Below are 24,666 nucleotides of genomic sequence, written 5' to 3'. Positions count from 1 at the left end.
GCATATTACAGTTCAGAGATTAATTCCTGATAGGAGATGGTCTGGGCTCTTGATGGGAGGCGGTCACGATGTCTGTTCAATCAGAATCTCATACTTTCCAACCCTTCAGACGTCTGTGATGGAGCTTCTTATGTTGAAAAACATTTCCTCCATCTGAACCTTTTAAATGCTGTTAGTCACCAGGGCAACTTGCAGGGCAACCATGCCAAGGAATTGCCTCAGCGCTGATGTTGTGTTTATTGCTTTTTCGGGGCCTATTTTTGCCAGGAAACATTTTGTTAGAGCACTGACATGGTCTTAGGGTGTTACCTGCTGCTGAGTGCTACAAAGCCTTCACGTCGACTTCACCATGACGGTAACTCAACATGAGTCCACCTAAAGATCATGATGGTGATATAAATATTGTGCAGAAGCTCAGATTCCAGAAGTACATGATGCATTTTATACAGTAAACACAGGGACTTAGTCCCAGTCCATGGGCTGAATAACCTACATATACAGCTCCAGAAAAAATTGATGTTTCCTGTTAGGGAATATTTTACTTAGGTGTTTAACCTTTGACCTTGTTCATCATTTTCTTCTTCCGCTGTCTCTATTCCCATGGCATAGTTCTTTGGCCTTCGGGTTGCTGTAATCTCCCTTAAGAAGAGGCAGTTTGGGCTCTTTGTTGTTAACAATACTCTACCAGTATTGTTGGTAGGCTCATGCTGACCTATGACAGGTTTTATTGTTTTGGAACAGCTGGGCACCAGTTTATCTGGCTCTAGCTGCTCTCATACGCATATTATATTGACCTACATTGCAGTTTTAGTTAGACTTAGTGTCCGCTTTTATTTAGTCTGGCGCTTGAAGAATGTTGATTACCCACTTGGAACTAGTTAAAACCTCTTCCTACAGCTAGGATTCTTCAGAATTGGTCGGGCAACCGCTCTGTCAACTCTTGGCTACAATAAATGTCTCGTCAATTCTCTGGCCGTTAACTTCAGAATAAACTCAGTATTTGCCATCTAAGTTCCAGCTCTCCCCGTGTCTGTCTGCGTTTCGTTGCCATTGCTTTAGAAGTTTCCATCACATAAACTCTTAAAATGGAGTAATCATGGCCCATTGTCAGTGGATATTTGCGCTTATAGATGATGACCGTGTCAATTAAAGAGCATTTTTTCAGTTTTATTTGACTATCTCTAATGGGCTGCAAGGTAGGACAATCTAGATTATCAAATAAACGAACTAAAGTAATTGATGTAAACTTATTTCCCATTTTTTTAACGTGTTTTTCATTGAATTTTGACACAGGTAATGGTTACAACACTTTCACTTGATTTATTTTACTTAAGGCATTTTAAATATTTCATATCCTTCTGCTTGGAAGCTTTAAGCTCAAGTACAAACATTTGTATTTTGTGCATTTTTAATGTGACATGTTTACATACTCTAAAGTTTAAAAAGCTCTTTATTTGTCTCATGCTGCCTATTCTGCAGCACCTCTTGTCACCCTCTGTCTGAAACCAGAGCCCAGTCTGCTCTGATTGGTTAGCTGGCTGGCTCTGTTGTGACGCGTAAACCGCTTAAAGTGGTCCCGCTGTGTAGTTCATCGCGTACAATGTGTTGGACCACTAGCCAAAGGAAATGCAAGTGTGACATACACTGCCCGGCCAAAAAAAAAGTCACAGGCCTGTGGGGGCAGTGCTATGATCTGGGGTTGCTGCAGTTAGTCTGGTCTAGGTTCAGCAACGTGCCCAAAGAATGAGGTCAGCTGACTGAGCTGATATACTGAAGGACCAGGTTATTCCATCAATGGTTGTTTTCTTCCCTGATGGCACAGGTATGTTCCAAGATGACAATGCCAGGATCCATCCGGCTCAAATTGTGAAAGAGTGGTTCAGGGAGCATGAGACATCATTTTCACACATGGATTGGCCACCACAGAGTCCAGACCTGAACCTGATTGAGAGTCTTTGGGATGTGCTGGAGAAGACTTTGCACAGTGGTCCGAATGTCCCGTCATCAATACAAGATCTTGGCGAAAAATTAATGCAAGACAGAAATAAATGTTGTGACGTTGCAGAAGCTTATGGAAACGATGCCACAGCGAATGCGTGCTGTAATTAAAGCTAAAGGCGGTCCATGTCACAATTATTTGGGCCAGGCAGTGTACGTCACAATGTTACATAGTGATATCACCATCTAACAGAATTAAACAAACAAGTCCAATGGAGGCGTTTCAGTCAGGCATTTATTTATTATTTTCACCTGATGGAATGGGAAAGAAAACTCCCTCTGGAGGAACGTTAGGATCATGGTCCTTACAGACCATTTACATGCATAAAAACCTATAGACTACAGGGAATGGGAAAACCCCAAAAAGCATAACTTTAATATGACTTTCATATTTAGAATTGAGCCTTCCTTTCATATCTTGTCAATGATCTCAAAACTCCAAAAATTAGTCCCACATGACAATAAACCAAATACATCCTGAAGTGATTCAGCCTGCTATAGATGTGAATCAGGGTCCAACCTTTTATTAATTATTTTCTCCGGATGAAATGTCTGCTGAGTACATAACCTCTTTATTACCTTGAGCCTTAAGCCTTCACCGGAGAAGAGTAGAAGCATTGCAGAGTTTATGTGACTAATGAGCATTAGATGGATGCATTGTGTGTTTGATATGTGATACTGATAGATGCAGCAGCTGTTCACGTTGGCAAACAAGAAGAACTTTTTCTTTTGGACCAGGACAATGTCTGATCTCTGTGCTTCGGCTCATTGCAAGAATGTTTTTTTAGCTGAAGAAGGATGTCCTCTGCCAACATCTAGAAAGTGATCAGACATTACTGATATTTTAGTTGTATTGCTCTCCTTCTTTGAGTTTATGAAGTATTACTGTCTAGATATTATTGTCCATTATATCCCTCATTACAACGAAGGACCTGAGGTTTTTGTCCTCCTAACAGTTTCGCTTTTCTGTTCCAATCGTCCTTCAGATCTGTCTGCTACTGAAGTAACTGATCCTAAACCTCAGGCTTCCAGAGGAAAATATTATGATAAAGTTGGCTTTCAGTTCTGATAATTGCAGCTTCTACTGAATACTTATAGCAGGAGGGCAGAGGAAAAATGATGTCCAGATAACCACATGTTATCATGAATCATTCTCAATAGTCAGCATGGCTCCATCTCCCCCCTGAAGACCGAGGTGTAAATTTGGTAACAAGAAAATAAATGAATACTATCCTCGATGTGCTGGATGTGCAGACTGTAAATGGGCTCAGGATATTCAATGGAATATAATCCTGTTTGGATATGTGACTTCAGACAGGTTTAGGATTTGCATTCAGTGTCAACATGTGTCTAATCCTGAAAAGAAAACCTCAAGTTTCAGACTTCCAGATGGAAACATGAGGCTAAACCTCGTTCCAGACCTCTGAATCACTGCTTGGATTTTTTCTCTAAAAAAGTCTGCTTTCAGATCAAGAGGCTGCACGGTCTATGACTATTTTGCTCATTTCAACACAGTAGTCTTCCACTTTTAATTTAGTTGTGCTGTATTTTTTTTCACACTAATTCGTCATATACGTTTTATATTTCGTCTTGTCTATATTTATATTCTTTGTATAATTGTTTTGATTTATTATAGTGTTTACAATAATGCTTTATAACATTTCTATATTAGCTTAAATTTCAAATGATATTCAGATATACTCTACATATTTCTTCACAGTATTTTGCACTATATGTTTAATATTTTATATTTAGGATTTATATATTTTTTTCATTTTGATTTGTTATAGTTTATTTATATATTTTTCCTATTTTACATATATACATACATATATATTTTTCATTTGTCATATTAGCAGTCACTATTAGGGTTTTTAGAAATATGATTCAGCCTCAAAAAATAAGTATCCGTTCGGATTTCTTGTTGGGACCCTTGAAGACCCTCATGGCTAGACAAAATATTTGTGGCTTTATATTCTCGTTTTTTACAAGATATTGCACATTAAAACACATGAAACATCGCTACCAGCTGCTGGTTTTGTCGTAGTTGTGCTATTATCTTATTCATCTGTTGTAGTCAATGTAGGGCATAAATGAAAACCGGTGAGCTTTATATTGAATTCTGCATTGTAACATTGTGCTGAGCTATAGTATATGCTCTGTGACTTATTAAATCTACATCTTGTCATACAACTGATGAAATTTGGCTACATCTTGAGATGCAAATGTATTACAGTTATTAAATGTAGCTGTCATTTTTAATTGTTTGACAAACAGTACCTCCAGTTGATGCTTTTCGAAGCGGTTAATCCCCCTCTTACTCTCTTGTACACAATGAAATGTCTTCGAACCTGCAGAAGCCTTTTTATTCATGATCAGTGTTGATGTTGTGTAATTAATACAGTATACTGCAGATACACAGGTTGATGGGTGAAGCATAAACATAGAACACTGAGGACGTCATTCAAAGAAAACTTTAGAATTGTAATTTACAGTTGGAAAAAAATATCTTCTGGAGCCACCAGTTCCTACATCTAAAAGACATTCATTAGAGGGTTGTTTCCTCAGACCGCATAGCCAGACCTATCTCCATTGAAGTTAAGAGAAAACCTGCTGAGACGGCATAAACAGCATGGATGTAGTAGTATGGATACAGCATTTAAGTCGGGATTGCATTCATATGAAAATTGTGTAGTAGAAGCCAAAATGGCCTGAATCGAGAGAAAATGATCCGTGTCTGGGCCTATAAAGCATGCGCACTTGTGTTTTCCTTATGCCCGCCTCCCATCCACACCAGCACCACTGATCTTGGCCCAGACAAAAGAATGGAGAGAGAAAAATAAGTCTGGATTCTTCTTTTTAGCGCATTTTATAACTTTTAGGGCTTTAAAAAGCTGGGTAGTTGATTCAGTTAAATAATATATATTTTGCATTTTTTATTGATGTGTCATTCCCAATGTTATTCAATGGTTACATTTATTTTTGGGCCCAGTGACGTCACGGACTGACACTGAAGTTGTAGTACCACCGTTTGGCCAGTGGCCACTACGAAAATTTGTTTCAATGTCCGACACACCTCCTGGGGGCTTAATAAACACCACATCTGCATTTCTTAGTCTCCTTTTCATAATGAGACACGGTGGAATACAAGATATTACTGTACTTATAAGAGTGACCACTGTCCAATGTCTCTCGTATCACATGGTTAATAAAAAATGACGGGTATGTAATTGAAGCACAACAGATTCTGATAGTACATGCGCGATGCGTCTGATGATGTAGTATTAATCAAAAGAGGAATTAGTTGCCGTCTGCTTCTATCAACTTAAGTGCACATAAAGAGTGTGAAAGATGGAGGAAATTGGCAGACAGGAACTAACATCTTCTGTCTTTTTTTATCTGTCGGAAGGATTGTCTCCCCATCAGCACTTAGTTTAAATGAATCCTTGAAGGCTGCTCTTCATCTTTTACACAAAGAGCTCAAAGGATGTGGCACACGTGTGATCCCACTCCTCTTTTCCATGTCAGAGTTTTTATGACAGAAGCCATTGGAAGAAATAGAGCTGAGAAATGGAACATGAAGGTGGTGAGGTCGTTATAAATAATGTGTTTGGTTTGTGGTCTCCTCATTGAATTCTTTCCATTTCTCTTTATTAGCATTTTCATTTTACGGTGTATGGGGCATAAGGTCTTTCCATTTTAGAGAGTTTGACATTTTAATAAAGCAGACAGACGGGTTTGATTTAGAAAGTTTTAAGGTGTTCTGGCATTTCCATACCAGGTTTAGGTGAGCCATATGAAAAACAACTTACCATAAAACATATTAGTGTATTGGAGCCAAAGAAGAGGTAAAATCAGTTGGGTTTTTTTCAGCTTGTAAGGGTTTGGTCCAAGCATATGACAGGGAAGTTCATTCCCATAAGGAAAACTACCTCAGCAGTAGTTGTGTTTTGACAGTTGAATTATATATTTTCCCATGTTCTACCTGTACATCATGGGATTTCTTATGATTATGGGTGTTGTTTTAATAATATGGCGTCAGAGGAAGCTAGGGAGGAGAAATATATCCTATTTTATGATTTGACTTCTTTTTTGGACATAAACAAAATAACAAAATATTTTCAAATGATTTTCCCCCTGTGTTTCTGGGGTTTTACACAATTGTCTTTTTGCCTTTGTGTGGTCACTTGGTTTTCTGGGGTTTTAAGACCACACTGGAAGAGGAGCGTACACAGGAGAAGGCTGTTGGGGAAATCTTCTGGGGGTCGATGAAGTTGTTTTCCAGTCTTAGGGCCACCATAGTGGAGTCTCCGCTGTGGTTTGGGTCGCAGATGCCTTCGTCAGGGATACTCCTGGAAGACAGCGTCAGGATGCAACAGTTAATTATATGCACTGTTTGTTACATCAAGGGCTCAAGCTGTAACTAATGTAGATTTTTACTAGCAATTATATGATGGTTATCTTTTTTGAAATAATCATCAAACAAATGTTTTATAAAAAATGTGAACATTTTGAAAAAATGACCACTATTATCTGAAACCTGTTTTGTTGGACGAACAGTTACTAATCCAAAAATGTAATATACACCATCATGAGACAAAGAAAAGCAGAGCGTCTCAACTATTCAAAAGCTGAAAAAAACATGTGTTTTTCATCTTGAGGATATAGCCAAAACAAGACCACATTTAAGTCTGGATGATGCTGAGGTTTTTTTTATTATAAATTGCTTTATAAGTTATCTAAAACATCTATAATATATATATATATATATATATATATATATATATATATATATATATATATATATAAAATATTCATTTAAAATATTCATCTAGACCACTGCAGCCAAGATATTAACTTACTAGAAAGAGTTTCTACTGTGGGTTGTTGTGTGTTTTTTAATGTACCACATCTTAAAACAATTTGCAATATTTGCTCGGAGGCTAAATACACTTTCACACCTGAAGTACCATCCTGGCAGTTCCTTTGTGTCGTGTTGACATGGTTACTTTTAAATCAAGCCATGCTTCAGCCTGGACTAGCTGTGTGTATCCTGCGTGGACCAATGTGTGAGTATAATGAGGTTATTCAGGGTGACCCTCAGGTGGAAACATCCACTTGTTTTGTTTCTTGTCGTCAAGACAACTCTCAGTTCAGGGAACCTCCTAGCTTTAATATTGTCTGGCGGGCTGAGAGAAGTGAGTCAGTAGTCTGGTCACGCTCAGGTCTGTTTGGGGACTCTGTGTTGTTGATCTTATAGGCCTGCATTGAGTTTTTCCTTACTCTATCTTCTCTCACCTGGTTTTGGTTTTCTGTCAGCAGCTTCTTCTAATTCTATTCTACGGTTTTATCCATCATTTCTACCAGTCCTGATGTCAGTGTATAGTAAATAGCTGGCATTTAGAAAGACATTATGTGGTCTTTGTCAAGTCATTTCCCCAAATCACAAATCTGATATTTACAGCAATTTTACAGCAAAGCAAAAAGCTCACGCCTCTCACACTTAATAATTAAAATTGGTACCTCTAATAGGATCTGATGGGAACATCATATTATTTGAATAAGTAAAACTTTATGATAATTTATTAATAGTTATTTTTAAATTAAACTTTATTCATGGCAAGAAATCACACCAAACTTGTTTAAAAAGGGCAATATATTTCAAGGAAGTTATCGTTTAAATGAAAGATGAATCTTTAACCCCAATCGTTGGATGCTTGTGGACGATGTCTTCATACCTGATGTTGTTGCTGTTGAGTCTGAGGAAATGTAAGTTGGTCATTTCGTTGATGCCAGACGGGACAGACATCAGCTGGTTGTGATCCAGACACAGTTCCACCATGGAGTGGTACGAGCCAAAGAACGACTCGGGCTCGATCGCCTCCCCGTCTAGTCTGTTGTACGAGAGGTAGAGGTACTCTAAACCCGGGTCCATGTGGGCGAACACGTAACCTGTGGAGGTGTTGGGAAGAAATAGTGTAACTTTAGAGAGCCGTGAGCATGTTCTTGCAATGTACAGTGTAATAATACATGTTTGATTATGTATTCATCTGTTGGTGTGTCAGATGTCGTAATCAGTTTTTAAAGGTCAAGATTGTTAACTAGCTTTCTAGTTTGGCAGATATGTGAAGTATGGGATATTGGGCCGGACAAATATGGTGGAGCTTGTATTGTTATTGATTTTCTGTCACATTTCATCATCAATATGTGATTCAAAGGCCGTAAGAGAATCCTGCTCTCCAAAGGCTGCCACAAGTTGCTCAAAACGGTGTCACTCGCTTCTATTTACGTTTTCCCTAGGTTTGTTTCTCTGCACTTCCTAGTTCTAGTTTATTTTATACTCTTTTTAATTTGTAATTATGTGCAAAGCCTTATTTTTTATGCTGCTGTAGCAAAAAAAAAAAAATCCCAATTTGGGTTAATAAAGTACATCTTATTATCTTTATATAACTTTATTATAACTCCCTCTGAACTTCTCTCAAACTAGATGGCTAGTTACAATGCCCACCCCTTTTATTTAATAAAGCGGACAGAAACAAGTTGTTAGCAACCTCTTCCAAAGTCCTAACCCTGTTATGAGGTGTGATAAAGGTTTTTAGTTATAGTTCATCATCAGAAGGTCGCTGTTGTTTGATAGATTCATGTATCGTAGCTGTTTGCTCAGCTCCATGAATCTTGGTCTTATATTTTATTTTCCTAAAACAGTAGTTGCTCTTGTGTCTGTCCTTCTTCAGCTCATCCATTATCAGTGGCAGAGTGCAGTGGAAAGGAAAGCACAACATGGGAAAAATTCAGATTTAATGAAAGCTATATTTCATTCCTGCAGTGGAAAATCTTTTCGAGATACTATCACTTGATGTAATGCCCAGGTCACGTCAGGCCATTCGCCTTTGTTTCAATACTTTTCCCATCTATTGGCTACATGAGAAATATAGTAGTACATTGTTCTTCATATATGGCAGGCCTTAAAGTTGTTAAAGGAAGTCCTCTGTCCAAAACTTCTCACATCTGCTGTTTGTCAGCCAGGTGTTTTAAACACTTACCAGGTATCCTCTCAATCTTATTTCCCAACAGCACCAAGTGTACCAGAGATTTGGGCAGGTATGATGGAACCAGGTAGAAGTCATTATGAGAAAGGTCAATGGACTCCAGATTTCTGCAGACAAAGAGGAATATGGAGGAAGAAAGGGTGTGTAGGAAATGAAGGGTGAACATTAGTGATTTAGAATAATGGGTGATAGTGACAGATGACAGACCTGTGGCTGAACCAGGCCAGCGGGGCGATCTTGGTCTCATCCAGCCTGTTGTGTCTCAGAGAAACCACGTTCAGATTTTGAGTCTGATTGAAAACTGTCTCTGAGATTTCCTCGATCAGGTTGTTCTCCAAGTAAAGCTCCTAAGAGATGGGAAAAAAAGTTTCACATCAAGGTTGGAAAGTAAAATTGATAGATTAGTGGAAACTTGCTTTCAAATTCATGGAATTAAGTGTCTGATTGAACTTCGGATCCCATAATGTTGTAGGTCTTAGTTTTTAATGAGTTACCACTTAGTCAATAAACTATTTTGTTAACTGAGTACTTTGGGTTTGGAAAGTCTGTGGTTTGTTGGGAATAAATACATAATCCAACAAGCTGAGAAATGAATAGCAGACATGATTGCTGCTTAGTAATTCTACATCATTGTTAAACCTTTATCAAAATCACACTTTACTTTAAAGAACTGTTAGTGTGGTAACTACAGGAATCCCAGGATCTTTAGGACTAACACCTAAAAAGAACTAGGTTTTGGGATTTTATGTGTAGAAACTCCACATGAGGCTAGTTTTAGGGTGGATTTACAGCAGCAGCATGTGGCTGGTATTTTGCAGTGTTTGTGGTTAACCGGAGCCCGTAATTACACATTGGGTGGACTGGTTTCTCACAGGTAGAAGCTGAGTTTACTTAGTAAAGGAGTCCTAAACTTTAGAGCCAAAAATAAAGTACTGATACGTCAGCAAACCTAAACTCCCAAAGGATGAACTGAGAATGAAGTTTTACACAGCAAGTTCTTCTGAATATATTGAACCATGATAAATGGTTATTGCACTCCTGCAATGTTCCACTGATGTAGATAGATAAATAGATAGATACATAGATGTACATTATTGATCCCAATGTGCGAAATGTTTGCGTTGCAGAAACATAAGACAAGGCATTGTACATTACAATAGAAATAAAATAGCATTACATTTTTTTTTAAGTAAAAAATATACATGGTTAACGGTTGGATCAGAACTAGGAGAAAAAGCTTTTAAATGTGCCAGCTTTTTGGTGTTCCAGTGTCAGGAATGAATATGTAAGTGCAGATATACAGTAGTTGTGTCAACAGATATTACTTCATACCAGCAGTGATTTGGGGAGGCCTTGTGGTACGGTGCGGAAGTGGTTTCTGCCAAGTCGGAAGTAGGAGAGCTGGATGAGAGGAGCGAAGGCTAGAGGATTTACATTCCCCTCACTCAGCAGATTCCCCTCCAGCTCCAGAATCACCAGGCTGCTCAGATCTAAAGATTGAAATGAATGATACAGTATAAACATATTTTTTCACTTTCGTCTTGGAATTAGTGCAGTAAGGAAACACCTTTCAGACAATACTAATCAAAGAGTTAATTGCACTGCTAAAAAGCAAATAGTTATTTCATTTAATATAACAAGCATTTCTTACATTACTTTGACATTACAGGTTATCAAAATGTAAAAGGGCTAAACTATAAAGTCCCCCTCAACATGATCATTAGTGGGAGCTGTGTTACAGTGCAGAGGGCAGAGGCAAAGTGTAGTGAAGATTAATCAACAAAACAATAAACCTTTAGTCAAAAGAAGACCATTTGTGAATAATGTAAGGAAAAAGATGTTGAAAGCCGGCCAATCGGGGAGGGCCTCCATCCGCCACGGGTCTGCATGTTTCTTCACAGAGCCGACTTGGTGGTTTTGCATTTAAAAGAACCCTGACAACCCCAAGTGAAGGAGTTCAAGTATCTCGGGGTCTTGTTCTCGAGTGAGGGAACAATGGAGCGTGAGATGGGCCGGAGAATCGGAGCAGCGGGAGCGGTACCGCAGTCGCTTTACCGCACTGTTGTGACGAAAAGAGAGCTGAGCCAGAAGGCAAAGCTCTCTGTCTACCAGGCCATCTTCGTTCCTACCCTCACCTATGGTCATGAAGGATGGGTCATGACCGAAAGAACGAGATCGCGGATACAAGCGGCCGAAATGGGATTTCTCCACAGGGTGGCTGGCATCTCCCTTAGGGATAAGGTGAGAAGTTCAGTCATCTGGGAGGGACTCGGAGAACCGCTGCTCCTTCGCGTTGAAAGGAGCCAGTTGAGGTGGTTCGGGCACCTAGTGAGGATGCCACCTGGGCGTCTCCCTAGGGAGGTGTTCCAGGCACGTCCAGCTGGGAAGAGACCGAGGGGTAGACCTAGGACCAGGTGGAGGGATTATATCTCTTCACTGGCCTGGGAGCGCCTTGGAATCCCCCAGTCAGAGCTGGTTGATGCCGCCAGGGAAAGAGAATTTTGGGGCTCTCTGCTGGAGCTGTTACCTCCGAGACCCTGACGGATAAGCGGGAGAAGATGGAACAAGTGCAAAATCTAGAGATAAAAAGTTGCTTTAACTAAAAAACAACTTCTTAGAAAAAACCCGCCAAAAACAGGCTACAACTTAAAACATGTGATTTTGATGTAAATGTACTTCACAGTGACACCAGACAATAAATCATTTTCAGACAGTCAGTAGTTTGCTGCATGATGGGTAGTGACACTTGGAGCTGAAGTCAGTATGAATGTGCATTATGGGATACTGTGGCAGTTACCCTCAAAGCTGTTTTCTTGGATTCCTCTCAGTTTGTTCTCATTGATCTTCAGCTCCTGCAGGGTGGAGGGGAGTTCAGCAGGCACAGCTTCTAGGAGGTTACCGTCCAAGTACAGACGCCTTAGCATCTTCAGACCCTGATACACACACACACACACACACACACACACACACACACACACACACACACACACACACACACACACACACACACACAATTAAATGTGCCTTATTATTTATCATGAAATCCATTTCAAGCTCTTCAGTGTTTAAATGCATCAACTGTTTTGTGTTTCAGTTACTTTTCTTGTTTATTTATATGAAGCTTAAAGGTCTTTGGGAATATTGTCGCGCTTACATAGCAGAATTGTTACCATATTTATTTGGTTTCTGGTTTCCTGTTGATTATTACGTTAAATGATAACTTTCTCTGATGAAAACAGCTGCATTTGACACTCTGGTAGATGGTTGGACTAAGTCAAGGGTGGTTTTATCCTGAAGGCCTGCATGGTTTAGGGTCTTACTTTAAAGGCTTTGGCATCAACGCTGTCAGAGGTGAGTTTGTTTTTCTTCAGGTTTATCCATTCCAGGTTGGGGATGCCGTTGAACGCTCCTGCTGGGATGCTGGAGATGTTGTTGCCTGCAGGTCAGAAGAGTGTTAACAGAGTCACTGCCTACTGAGAGCAGGAGAATAAGCAGGTTTTCTACTTATTTCTCAGATTGATCATGTATATGTAATTTGTTCCAAAATGCTATATATAAAATTGCGTTCCAATACTATTTAATTCGTATTCCAGGTTGATGAAAAGCCTGAATGTGTTGCCAAGTTTTAAGTCTTAGACATTTTTTACTGAATATTGTGTTTCTCCTCACTAATTTACTCATGTGCTGTGTAATAGGCTCACAGTGAAACTAAACTCAGTCAAGTTTCATTTACCAGGTACCTCTCTCTTAGTGGAGTATGTATTTTTGGTTGAATAATGTTTCCTGATTAAATAATTATCTTAACCTTCCATTATTTTAGATTTAATATAAAGTTGTTTGTGTAATCTATTTTTTCTTCTTGTCATTTAACGACAAACCTGTAAACTAAAGGGCTAAGGCAGTCTTTAAAAAAGAAAAAAGATGACCTTCAGTAGGACCTAATGACATAGGGTCTCCAATGATCAATGACCAATATCACAAAGCACACATTTGTGTCGGGGGGTGAGGCAGGAAGTAAAAACAAGTGTTAACAATGGAACCAACATAATGTAGGTTTTGGTCATTTCTAGGATTTGATGATGACTATGAAAATAAACCATCCATGCCAACATTAGCCTTTACGCACTGATAGGCTAAACCTGATCAATAGTTTTATTTTAAAATCCTGTTACACATTTGGATTTTTTTTATGTTATCAAATTAAATTCTGACCCCCAACACTAGTTAGTGTTAGATCTCTCTCCATGATCTGGCTCTACCTTCTCCTGGTCTTGTCGTGGTGCAGACTTACCCTCCAGACTGAGAGACCTGAGCTCAGGGATAGACAGAGGGGGGAAGTAGGTGAGTTTGGCGTTGTCACATGTCAGTGTGACGTCAGAGATATCGCAGCCCGGGGGGAGGTCTGCTCTGTTCACCAACACCTGCTTCTCCTCCCCTTCCTCTTCTGCCTCCTCAGCCTCCCCCAGCTCGTCCTCTGTCGCAGCAGGAGGTCCTGGGATTGGAGCAGGGAGGAGGTCTGGTTCTTCTTCAGCTTTTTTCTTTGGCATTTCAAACACATCTCCTCTGAGCCACACCTCCTCCTCTACCTCCTCCGGCCGCTCCTCTTCCTCCCCCCGAGCAAAAGCCAGTAGTTCCTCCCTCAGCCTCTCCTCCTGCCAACTCCTTTCCTCCTCTAGCTTCCTTTCCAACTCCCTAACTTCTCTCTCCACTGCCTCCTTCTGCTTCTTGTCCTCCTCATCCTGTCTCCTCTGCTCCTGCCTCCTCCTTTCCTCTTCCTCCAACAGCTTCCTCCACTCCTCTTCCTCTCTCTCCACCTGCAGCCTCAGCGACTCCTCCTCCTCCCTCCTTTTCATCTCCACTATCTTCCTCTGCTTCTCCGCCTGCTCTTTCCTCTGCTTTCTCCTCATCCTCCTCGCCTCATCCTTGTTCTTCAGGCGCTCCTCTTCCTCGCGGTGCTCCTCTTCCTCCCGCCAGATGATTCTCTGTATCTCCTCATGGGTCATCTGGGTTACGGGGTCCCTGGGGTCATTGGGAACTGGGGAGTCACCAGAAAGGTCAAGGCTGAGGGCATAGTCTTCAGTGGGTGTAGGGAGGTGCGGAGCAGCCAATCAGAGGGCAGGAAGTGGTGCGGAGGAAATAGAAAGGTGACAGAATAGAGAGGAAGAGAGAGAAGAGTAGAGAAGAAAAGATAGGAAGAAAAAAAGAAAACTAAAAGAGAATGATACATGATGGAGCAGACAGACAGGAGATGGACAGACAGACGGTTGTGTGTTAGTGCTATACCGGCAGACAGACAGACAGACAAGTTTGTTGTCGCTACAGAGCAGAAGACTGCTGTAGACCAATCTGAACCATTGAACTATGCTGGTATGTCACAGTGAGGTAAAGTTGGTCTTTTTGTGTGTATTAAATCCATTAAGTGTGTGTTTAACGTAGTAGTAGTGTGGGGTGTACCAATCCAATACTGATAGTGGTGCACAATTTATTATTCAACAGTTCTAACTATTCTATTATTTATTTTGTTGTATAAAGATAGGAAAGCAATGTTTAAGGGATACCTGATGTCGCCTGTGAGTGAGTGAGGCATACAGCTTCATAATTCAATTCTGGTGACGGCAGATACTCGAAGACCAGGTATCGGTTTCTGTATCATGACTGAATGTAGGGATGCACTGATTTTGTTTTTATTCAAACCATCCCATATAGGCCAAAAATAATCCCGACCACATAACTCACTTGTTGCTGTTAAAGGAATTTCAAGCTGATTTCTTATTGTAAAAAGACTTGAAGTGGGATAAGTGTAAGATGTCCCCCGTCACTTTACCTGAGAATACCGGTACCTCAGTGTGAATGAACCAACTATTTTGAAACAGCTTTTAGTGGTTTTTTCCTTCATAGGTAACCCCCAGCACAACAAACATCAATTATATAAAATGTACTTATACAGATATGTACATGTTTATATGGCTGTTGGCATCATGTAAATGCTGTATTCTACCTACAACTACACACAGTGATCAATGTAAAGTCATACTGTAGACTTTGAAAGGTCTTCTCTTGCTTCACCTCCATACATGCACAAGGTGACCATGCATGTACGACTGTGAGCAATGCGTATGTTAACATGTGATATCTTTAAACAATACAACCATGTTAAAACTTTCACAACATGTATGTTGGACTAACCCAAAATGTGAAAAACACATTTTTAAAGCCATGATGGAAACAGGAAGCAACATGCTGAGGCCTCAGAGAGGTTAAGTGGTACATTTTAGTTTTATTTGAGGACGTGTGATATAACTTGATTAGATCTCTACGGTTTGACAAATTTAAAAATGGTTGAAATGTGAGGGTAGAACTACTTGTTCCAACATTTGTAAAGTTGTGGTTGTCAGAAACATTTCTCATCTCTGTTGCCTCTTGATGTTGCACCATGGCGTTGCCACATGTTGTGTTTCTACCTGACTCCATGCAGACGGGGCAGCACTCCCCGGCGGGGGTGAAGGGGAAGTGGCAGTGCACTGTGGGACAGGTGATCTCGTCACAAAGCACCCGGCCTCTGGTACACAGACATGTGACACAGGGCTTTGGAGACCAGACGGCCTGGTCAAACATGGCCAGACCCTGAAACACACACTGGCCCTGCTTACCTGCAACAACAGAAACGGCATCTCAGTCAGTTCAGTAGTTTGTCTTTTAGTTTCAAGTCTTTATCAACAGGTCAAACAGTGGGTGAAATATCAAAGAAGTGTCATCGGATTATTGTTCAATTATTCAGTTTTCCCGATAAATCTTTTCTTTTAGTCTATAAGCGCAAAAACAAATAACATCGCTACCAGTGGAAGCCAGCGTGATGTGAAAAAATAAACGTCCACTTAATACATTGCGTCTTAACTTAACTTTCTTTATATAGCACTTTACACACAGCACAATTTATTTAAACATGAAAGAGAACAACAAGAAGGAAAAAACCTGTCTCATAAACAAGAATGATCTGATTTATGATAGATCGTCTGATCAGGTTGGAAGGTAAACTAATTGTAAATTTAAAAAATATATGATTTGCCATAACATGCAAAGCTGTAAACATCTCATGGCAACAATTGTCATTTTTGAGGCCGTTTTGAGGAAGGACAACGCTCCTATTCATTTTCTTTCACTGAGGGGAATAGCTGTGAATGAGCCCATCAGCAGACATAATTATATCAATGAACAAGATGTAAATGTGTCTCAGTGGGTCTGGCACAAGGCAGATCTAAACCTTAGGGGTCACATCTTTATCCTAACTGACCCTCCTCAGCAGCTAGCACTGCAGTAATTGCTGTATGTCTAGTCAAATGTAAAGCCTGTACTTTACCATCAGAACCAGACAAAGCAGTGATTTGTAGCATTTCCACTCCTCCCTCTGATTTAACTCCACCTTTCAGCAGCAGACCTGGGATAGGCTGAGGCTGCGCCTGGCAGTGAGTCAGTAGAAAAGACTGTAAACCACTATGATACAGCAGGAAGAGGCTCTTTGTGTCTGTCCTGTCTGTCATCTATCCTTTCTAATGGTATGCTCTTTGTTACGTCCATAGTAACACAGGTAGTTAAGAGGCTCAGGTTATTTCTCTTAAATACTGTCTCTAATATCTCTGTTCTTTTTACTGAGAGCAGTGCGCCTGTCACCCTGTCATCTCTGTTGGAGCACTCATACTTTAGAGCTTTTCTTTTACCTGTAAAATATTGTTTTGCTGTCATTTAATATCTTTATCATCCTAGTAAATTGCAGGGTTTTGAGTAAATAACACAGCAACCATCAGACCCTGCAGTGGCTCTATCATGCTCTGGTGTCCTGTGCATATTTCTGAAGTTTGTACTAGGAGTGAAACAAATAGTTGATTCACAGATTGTTTAAACAAAATATGAATAACTTTATGATTTTCTGATTCTGTAGTTGGACGATGTTCTACTTTCCTCTGTTTTATAAGATTGTAAATTGAATATATTTGGGTTAAAGAGTATTGGTGGGACAAAACAAGACACTCGTGAAAATGATCATTCCCTAAATGTTTTTTTCTTGTCCGTGCATTAGAATATATAACATAAAAGTTAATGTCACAATTTTTGTTAAGAAACACTCTCTTTAAACTAAACCGAGGAACAGAAGTTGAAAGCAGGAAAGGCTGGTGTAAAGAAGATCTACCGATGCATTGGCACAATGTACCAGGCTTAGGGTTTATTCCTACAGTCCTTTTCAGAGTATCGGAAAAGTCTAAATAATGTAAATGGACTGATTTGCTTTTCAAGAACAGATAGAAATGTACCTAGTAACTTAACACCACCTAATTTTTGCTTCTGCTTACTTGGGTTATGATCAGCTCATAACTCATGTACGTTAATCTGGAGATCTGCTTATTTCAGTAAGTTCGGTTAAGAATTCATCTTTTAACTTTGAATTAACTAGTCTTTCTGCGTCTGTAATTTCCTGCAGTCTGATCTATTTTGTTGTTGTTCCATCTCATTTAGGTTTGTCTGCTTGTCTGAAAACTATTTTTACTGAGATCTCAAACAACAGCAAACAAATGCCTTACCGCTCCCAACGACAGACCAACATCAGCTCCCCTTCTAATTACATAATGCTGACTTCATTGTTTTAAACTGAGGCTTCTACGTGGCTTTGAGGTTCTTCTTTAAAGTCTCTGTCCTCATCTCTGTGTGAGACTTGTGTTCTGTCAAGCTCTTTTCCCACACATGGCTTTCCCTTCTCTTCATGTTGGAATGTGATGATTTGTCATTTATTGAAATACTGAGCTGTAGTAACCCCAGCTTCATTGTGACAAGACTCACTGCACTCTGCAGTCTTTAATCTTTTTATTGACTAGAAAACGTATGTTATCTACCAGAGATACCTGTTTCCATGATGGTTTACACATAATCCTAAACACTGAGACAAATAAAGAGTTAAACAGCTGTTTAAAACTGAAACCTGCTAGTCCTTTCCTTAGTTTTTAAATATGATTGGTGAATGAATACTTGGATTTTTAGACTATTAGTCAGACAACAACAAAAGAGTTGAAGATGTCAGCTAGATCAGGGTAAATGTTTTTGCTGATTTATAGTGTTAACAAAAAAAATGTATCATGAAAATAATAAAGGATTCATATCTATTTGGTAGGTGTTACCCTATAATCCTAGATCTTTGAACCAACCACCAGTATGTATCTTTGCAGAAGTATAATAACATTTTAATCATCAATAATATTTACATCAAAGTGTAATTAGATAATCTGTAGAAGTTTCTGAGGTTAAAGTGTTACTGGTCTAACTGACCTGGGATAACATTGTAGCTGGAGTGCTGTTCCTGTAGGTTCTTGTAGGACTCCAGGATTACTGTGTTTCCTTCATGTACTCTGGGCTCCACTCGGACACTAGGACCAGGAACCAGTCTGATCTTCTGTGGTTTAGAGTGGCCCGATCTGGCCCGCCCAGGACCTGCAACACATGGTCATGTCAATTTAGAAACCAGATATCAAAACTAAATTGAATAAAAATTCAGTTTTAGACATAACAAAAGACAACCTGTTGTCAATGAGTGGGTTTTTGATCCTTCTGAAATACTGGCTTTATTTTTATTACTGCAGGGGGCCCAAGATGCTTCCCTGTGGGACTCCACATGTTATAACTTGAACAGCAGATTGTTCTTGTGTCATTAGAGGCTCTTATATCAGAAAACAAGACTGCCATTTGACTAGTGATGGAAGAGAAACATACTGTAAGAAGAGGTGCTCAAACCTTGTGACCCAACATTGAACTCAGGACTTTATAGATGATGCACGCATACAGTCATAATGTACAACAGCTGTTGGTCTAATGTTTACTGCTAGTATAACCGCAATCCCTCCTTTTTACAGTTCTACTTCTGCCCTTGTTAAAAGGACAAGATGCTGCATTAATAAGAAAGTTTCAACGTTTTTGGAAGGTTATTTAGGTTTGCATCTTTTCCTCCTTCCACTCTTTCAACTAAGTTGCGTAGGCACTGTACTGGACGCACAAAACTGTTACCAATCTTTTGATCTTGCAACTAAAATCAGTGTTTTTCTTCATGAGGCACAGTCTTACCGGGTCCGTCCCTCTTCTTCTTTCCCCGGCGGTCCACATTGCGAGGTTTTTTCGTGGCTTGTCCGTCTGAGAGGGTTAGGATCACAAGCAGCCACAAACTGGCCACCACCAGCCACCACCTCATCCCTGCAGAGCAGCACAGACCATGTTCAGGTTTCCTCACAAGAACCTTAACTCACTGTTTTCGTCACTATGTCTGGAAAAATGGAGGACATTTTTTTTATCCTGTGTTTGTACCAAACCTGTCAAAGCCTTACTTTGAGAAATGTCAACAGGTTTTTCTAGAAAACCTGTCCCCCAGCCCTGGACTTCAATAATTCCTTAGCAGGTTAAGATTCACAAAAAGACTCAAAGGTCAAAGACTAAACATGTGTTTCGCTCAATGGCTAAGGTTGAAAATCAAACATTTAGTAAAGCTGGGGTAACCGATAACCTTGGGGTTAAAGGCGCTAACATTATCCAGCAAAAGGTTTGAGTTCAGGTAGTTTCCCATTTCTCTCTCACGCCTCATTTCCTGTCTTCTCATAACTCTCATTAAACACACAAAATCCTGAAGAGAAAAAAATGTCAAGCTTGAAATGTGTGAATTAAAGAAGAGGTATTGCAAACACAGCAGCAACAACAAAATCCAGAAACAAACAGACAGGTCCACGTTGTTTCCCACTCGCAGAAAAAAAGCCAAACAAGAGACAGAGGTTTTTACCTGCAGCAGCTTCTTGGACAATAAGACCTGTCAGTGCTGATGCATGCCCTCATATATCCCTCTGCTGGGGTCTCTGTGTGTGTGTGTGTGTGTGTGTGTGTGTGTGTGTGTGTGTGTGTGTGTGTGTGTGTGTGTGTGTGTGTGTGTGTGTGTGTGTGTGTGTGTGTGTGTGTGTGTGTGTGTGTGTGTGTGTGTGTGTGTGTGTGTGTGTGTGTGTGTGTGTGTGTGTGTGTGTGTGTGTGTGTGTGTGTGTGTGTGTGTGTGTGTGTGTGTGTGTGTGTGTGTGTGTAATGACTAGTCTATACACAGCAGTCCTGTCATTATTAAAGCAGTTATCTGATTCAAACACACACCTTCACACACCTGATAGTTGGAGCAGATTGAACTCGTTCTGTGGATAAGCCTGAATAACAATAATACATGCGCTGTAGCTGTGCCCAAATGCGTGATGGGAGCTGTTAGTGCTGTTAAACCATATGAGCTTCTGATTTGTTTGGATGGAGCCCAAACATTTGTTGAAGACCAAACCAAAGGTAAATATAGCACGAATATTTGGACCTATATCAATCAGACGGACACAAACACGACTACATCAGTTAAAACCATAGACAGTTTTTTGCTAGCTTTTTGTGGCACTTTCTCTGTCTGTGTGTTTCTACCAGAAAGAAGAATAATTTCTTCCCTTTGTACTCGTTCACTCATTCTCTAAAGAGGCATTTTAATGAGCATAAACAGTAAAATTGCTTTTTTTACACATTATGTTTAAACACTTAAACATAATGTGGTGATGTAGGTAAATGAAGTGATACATTGTGAGTAGGGAGACAAGAGTGTTCGAGATGCAAAGTTTAATTGGGGCCTAATGTCGATGACTTAACGTGAACACTTCATTCTAAAAAAATGTTAAACAACTTTTTTGTCAACATCCAAAATGATAGCTCAAAATATTTATTTCCAGGACTGCAGCACACATATGTTCCATTAGCATACTCTCATGCTCTCTCTTTTAATCATTCACATTTTCCTTAAGATGAAAGCTAAACTTAGGTCTGCAGCTCCACAGACTGGAAGTATGAACACACAGACGCTCTTGAGACCCTCCCAACTCATCTCTAATTGGCCAATAAGAAACCAGAGATCAGTGCAGACTGGGTCACAGAGAGAGAGAGATCTACATCTACAGTAGACAGGGGAGAGAAAACAGGAGGGAGGGGGGAGAAATGGAAAATACTCAGCCGTTCAGTTTCTGGAGGAGCAGGCTCAGACGGAGAGACGTCCAGCAGAAACAGCAGAGGATCAAAACAACCTGAAGCTGATTGTGGGAAGTTTAATGAAACACAGGCAGTGTTCAAGCCTACGTTTTGTTTTGATTGATCCCATCAGTATTTCACTTAATGGCTGGACTTTTGTGGAACTCTTAAAATGACTTTCAAAGACTGTGGTCTGCCTTTATGTCTACCATAAACTAGAAGACCTTATAAAGACAAAAGTGTACCTCTCACATTTAAGACAACATCAGCCGTTTCAGAAAATAAAGATGAGACATGACACATTTAAGGACCACTCATACACTCCAGAGCATCAAACTACTACATAGTTGTTTGTAGCTGCAGCATCTTGATTTACTTTATTTTCCTTTGTTTAAATCGTTCCTGCTCTGTGTAACTCTGTGTTGTTTCTGTTAGAGTTCCTCCGCTTCTCTGTTGAATAACTGCTGACGACTCTAAGTGTCCTCTCCGACCATCAATGGTCACCTCATGTTTGTTTGACAAACCAGGGGTGTTTGTTGGATGAACAGTTCGTGTTGTTTAAAGTATTGTTTATTCTGCTCTATAATAGGAATACAGGAGTAGTTAAACTGTTTTCTTGCTGTGATGTGGAATCACATCTGCACAAAGATCTATGATCAACAACCGTGTCGCCAATCTCTTAAATACCTGCAACCTGCATTTAGTTTCCCCTCCTGAGCAGAGTCCAAAAACAAAAGAAGGGCCAGAAACAATGGATACACGTTGTGTGTGTCAAATCCTGCAGTGAAAAAGAGCTTATAAAGCCTGGAGTAATCTAACCTTAAAACACCTGCACCAACAAAGACTCGCCTCGTGTCCTCTGACTTCATGAGGTCTGTGTTCTGTGCATCTGAGAGACTTCTGCTATCAAGGAATTTGTTCCTGGTGAGAGAGCTCTATTATGCTTTTGTTTTTCCCTTTCCTGTAGTGTGTTGTATAGGTTTTAGTGTATGTAAATGGTCTGCAAAGGCTAAAATCCCAAAGTTCCCTACAGAGGGAGTTTCTCTCCCACACTCCACCCTGCCTGAAACACCTTCATTGGACTCCTTGTTTACTTCCGTAACATAATGACATCATTACGTAAGACTCGCACTTCTATTGGCTAACGCTCCAAAACATTGTACATGATTGGTTAAGGGGCGGGACATATCTAAGCAGTTGGCACATCACAACAGAGCTGTCCAGCTAACCAATCAGAGCAGACTGGGCTCTGGTTTCAGACAGAGGGTGAAAAGGCAGAATGAGAAACATAAAAGAGCTTTTTGAACATTAAAGCATGGAGACATGTCACAGTAGAGACTCAAAATACTTATATGAACCTGAGAATGAGCAGAATATTTCTTCTTCCACATTATAAGGCCTCGAGCTTGTGTCTCATCCTGTCTCGTAGACACAGGTGCAGACCGGGTCCTTGTTGGCTCGTGCATAACTTTGCTGTTGTGAATCACATTCAACAAACTCGTAAAATAAATGATGATCTATTTGTGTATCTTCCTCTTTAAATTCTTTAAAGTGAAAGCAAGGTTTAAAAAAGAACCTCTTCTTGATGTTCTTTTTGACCACAGAACATCATCAGCTTAGAGGAAAGTCAGGGAGCGCTGTATCAAAACCAGGAAGAGCACTGAAGCTCTTACGTTATCCTTCAAGTTACGTTGTTTTTAGAACTTCTACAGGAACTGAAACAGCTGTTTACAAACCCTGCAAGGCAGATAGACAGAGAGGGGAGGAGCTAAAGCGACAGACAGACGGACATTAGCTCTACTTTACCAGCAGTTTGAAGGTGGCGGCAGGACTTGAGCCCAAATTCTTCCACCCTTTTTTCTCTTCCTCTGGTTCTGCAGGAGCTCCAGGAGAGTTGTGTGTGTGTCTGCAGTGTAATGAAACTGAAAGTGTGTGTGGCTGTTTAATTTCTCTGTGTGTCTCAGATCGTAGGGCTGTTGTGTTGAGCAGAACAGGCTTACAGCTGTGAGGGAAAGCCAGGATTTGTTCTGCAGCTGGGACAGAAAGAGAGAGGGAGTGAGAGAGAGCAATAAATAGAAAAAAAGAGAGAGCGTGAGACAGACCTGTCTCACTGTCTAAGGGAGGACACTGCCAACTCACCGCAGGATAGTGAAAAATGACAGTAAAACAGGCTGAAAGAAGGTGGAAATCAGCATGTTGCTCAGAAAATAGGACATAAAAAGGTTTATTAAACATGAATGCTGGTTCTCTTCTGTGGGTAAATAACAGAATAGTGTCAGAAGGAGGTGAAGGGGGTCAAAGGTCACACACACCAAACATCCCACTTCAATGCTGAGAAAAGCTTCATGTGAAAGACTTTTCTCTGTTTAGTCACATTCAATAAATAAAACCACACAGAACACACAGCAAGGAAATTCCTAAAGACACTAAAATACAAAACAACAAAAGGGTAGTAAAAAAATAAATAGCGAATATGATGAGAAAGCCTTTGCATGAAGAAGTTAAAGAGGGAACTAACCATGTTATTATGCAGACACACAGCTGCTAGTTTACTTGTAAAATAATTCAAACAGAACCATAACATCACGACTACATAACAATAGCTGTCACAAAATGAAATAACAAGAACAGATATGTCAGTCATTGTTTAACCACCATGTTCGATTGCAAACTTCTGCTCAGATGGAATGAACTCTCTAAAAAGAAAAGCCGTTAACCCTCACATTTGAGAAGCTGCACCCAGAGAAGAATTGTTATTGTTTTCAAGTTTTTTCTTGAAACATAACTGGAATAATAATGATTCTAAAACAGTTTGCTGGTTGTTTCTCTACTGTTCCACGGAGAGATAAACTGACTAATCACTTTTATCTCAGCACTTGAATCCATAGTTCAGATTTTATTTTCGACGACAATATGATGTCTTTAGCATGTTAGCAATGATTTCTAACACCTGATAGCGTAGCCTGATGAAACCTGATTCAAGACACAAATCCACAATGATGACTGTCTGACATTAAAATCAGTGAGAATGGAAGTTTTTTAATCCAGACTCTGAATTAGAAGAATGATTAAGTTGACGATCTCTAACACCAACATCCGTCCAGCCTGTACGGTAAGTACCAAAACACACTTTACGAGAGCAAGACCCTGCAAGTCTTTCAGACCGGCAGATGTGGGGTTCCAGGTGATTCTGTCTCGGCTTGTCTGCAGCTGCAGAGATGCTGCAAGAGATTTAGTGCTCCAGCAGCTTTATATGCTTCTTGTTCATTTGTGTTAATGAGAGAACCCTACACATTGTGAAAGTTGTGCTGAAAAGAAGTAACGAGGATGTGTGTTCAGGACAGTTTCAAGGTTTTAAATAAAGACAAAAATATTACAGACAGAGCACACACAGCTGCAAATGCCTCTGGGTAGAGTCACCTGGACACACCCCTAACCTACATCTACTGACTAACGTGTGTGTGTGGGTGTGTGGGTGTGGGTGTTGGTGTGGGTGTGGGTGTGTGTGTGTGTGTGTAGAAGCTGTAACAGAAAACAGTTTATCGGATGAATAAACTCCAGGATG

General features: G+C 40.1%; 2 protein-coding genes across 8 annotated transcripts in view; one reads left to right on the top strand and one right to left on the bottom strand.

The window, feature by feature from the left end:
- The window catches only part of cenpp (centromere protein P), an 83,776-nt gene that overhangs the window by 56,366 nt on the left and 2,744 nt on the right, over positions 1-24,666 (top strand). The window lies entirely within an intron of this gene.
- On the bottom strand, positions 4,343-23,125 carry ecm2 (extracellular matrix protein 2, female organ and adipocyte specific). Of its 3 annotated transcripts, none has more exons than XM_063910659.1 (12): positions 22,908-23,125; positions 19,149-19,274; positions 18,360-18,521; positions 15,509-15,697; positions 13,339-14,121; positions 12,368-12,483; positions 11,845-11,980; positions 10,380-10,537; positions 9,255-9,394; positions 9,042-9,154; positions 7,737-7,950; positions 4,343-6,350 (listed from the first exon to the last, which is right to left on the bottom strand). In XM_063910659.1, exons 2-12 carry the CDS (start codon positions 19,270-19,272, stop codon positions 6,182-6,184), a joined length of 2,304 nt encoding a protein of 767 aa, XP_063766729.1. In that variant the 5' UTR covers positions 19,273-19,274; positions 22,908-23,125; the 3' UTR covers positions 4,343-6,181. The 3 variants fall into 3 exon arrangements, with proteins under 3 accessions (XP_063766729.1, XP_063766730.1, XP_063766731.1); XM_063910660.1 differs by having other exon boundaries at positions 13,339-14,082; XM_063910661.1 differs by lacking the exon at positions 15,509-15,697 and having other exon boundaries at positions 13,339-14,082.

The sequence above is a fragment of the Eleginops maclovinus genome, chromosome 20 (assembly GCF_036324505.1).
Source record: "Eleginops maclovinus isolate JMC-PN-2008 ecotype Puerto Natales chromosome 20, JC_Emac_rtc_rv5, whole genome shotgun sequence".
Classification (NCBI taxonomy): Eukaryota; Metazoa; Chordata; class Actinopteri; order Perciformes; family Eleginopidae; genus Eleginops; species Eleginops maclovinus.
Note: the sequence above shows the minus strand (reverse complement) of the source record. Positions and strands in the feature narration are given on the sequence as shown.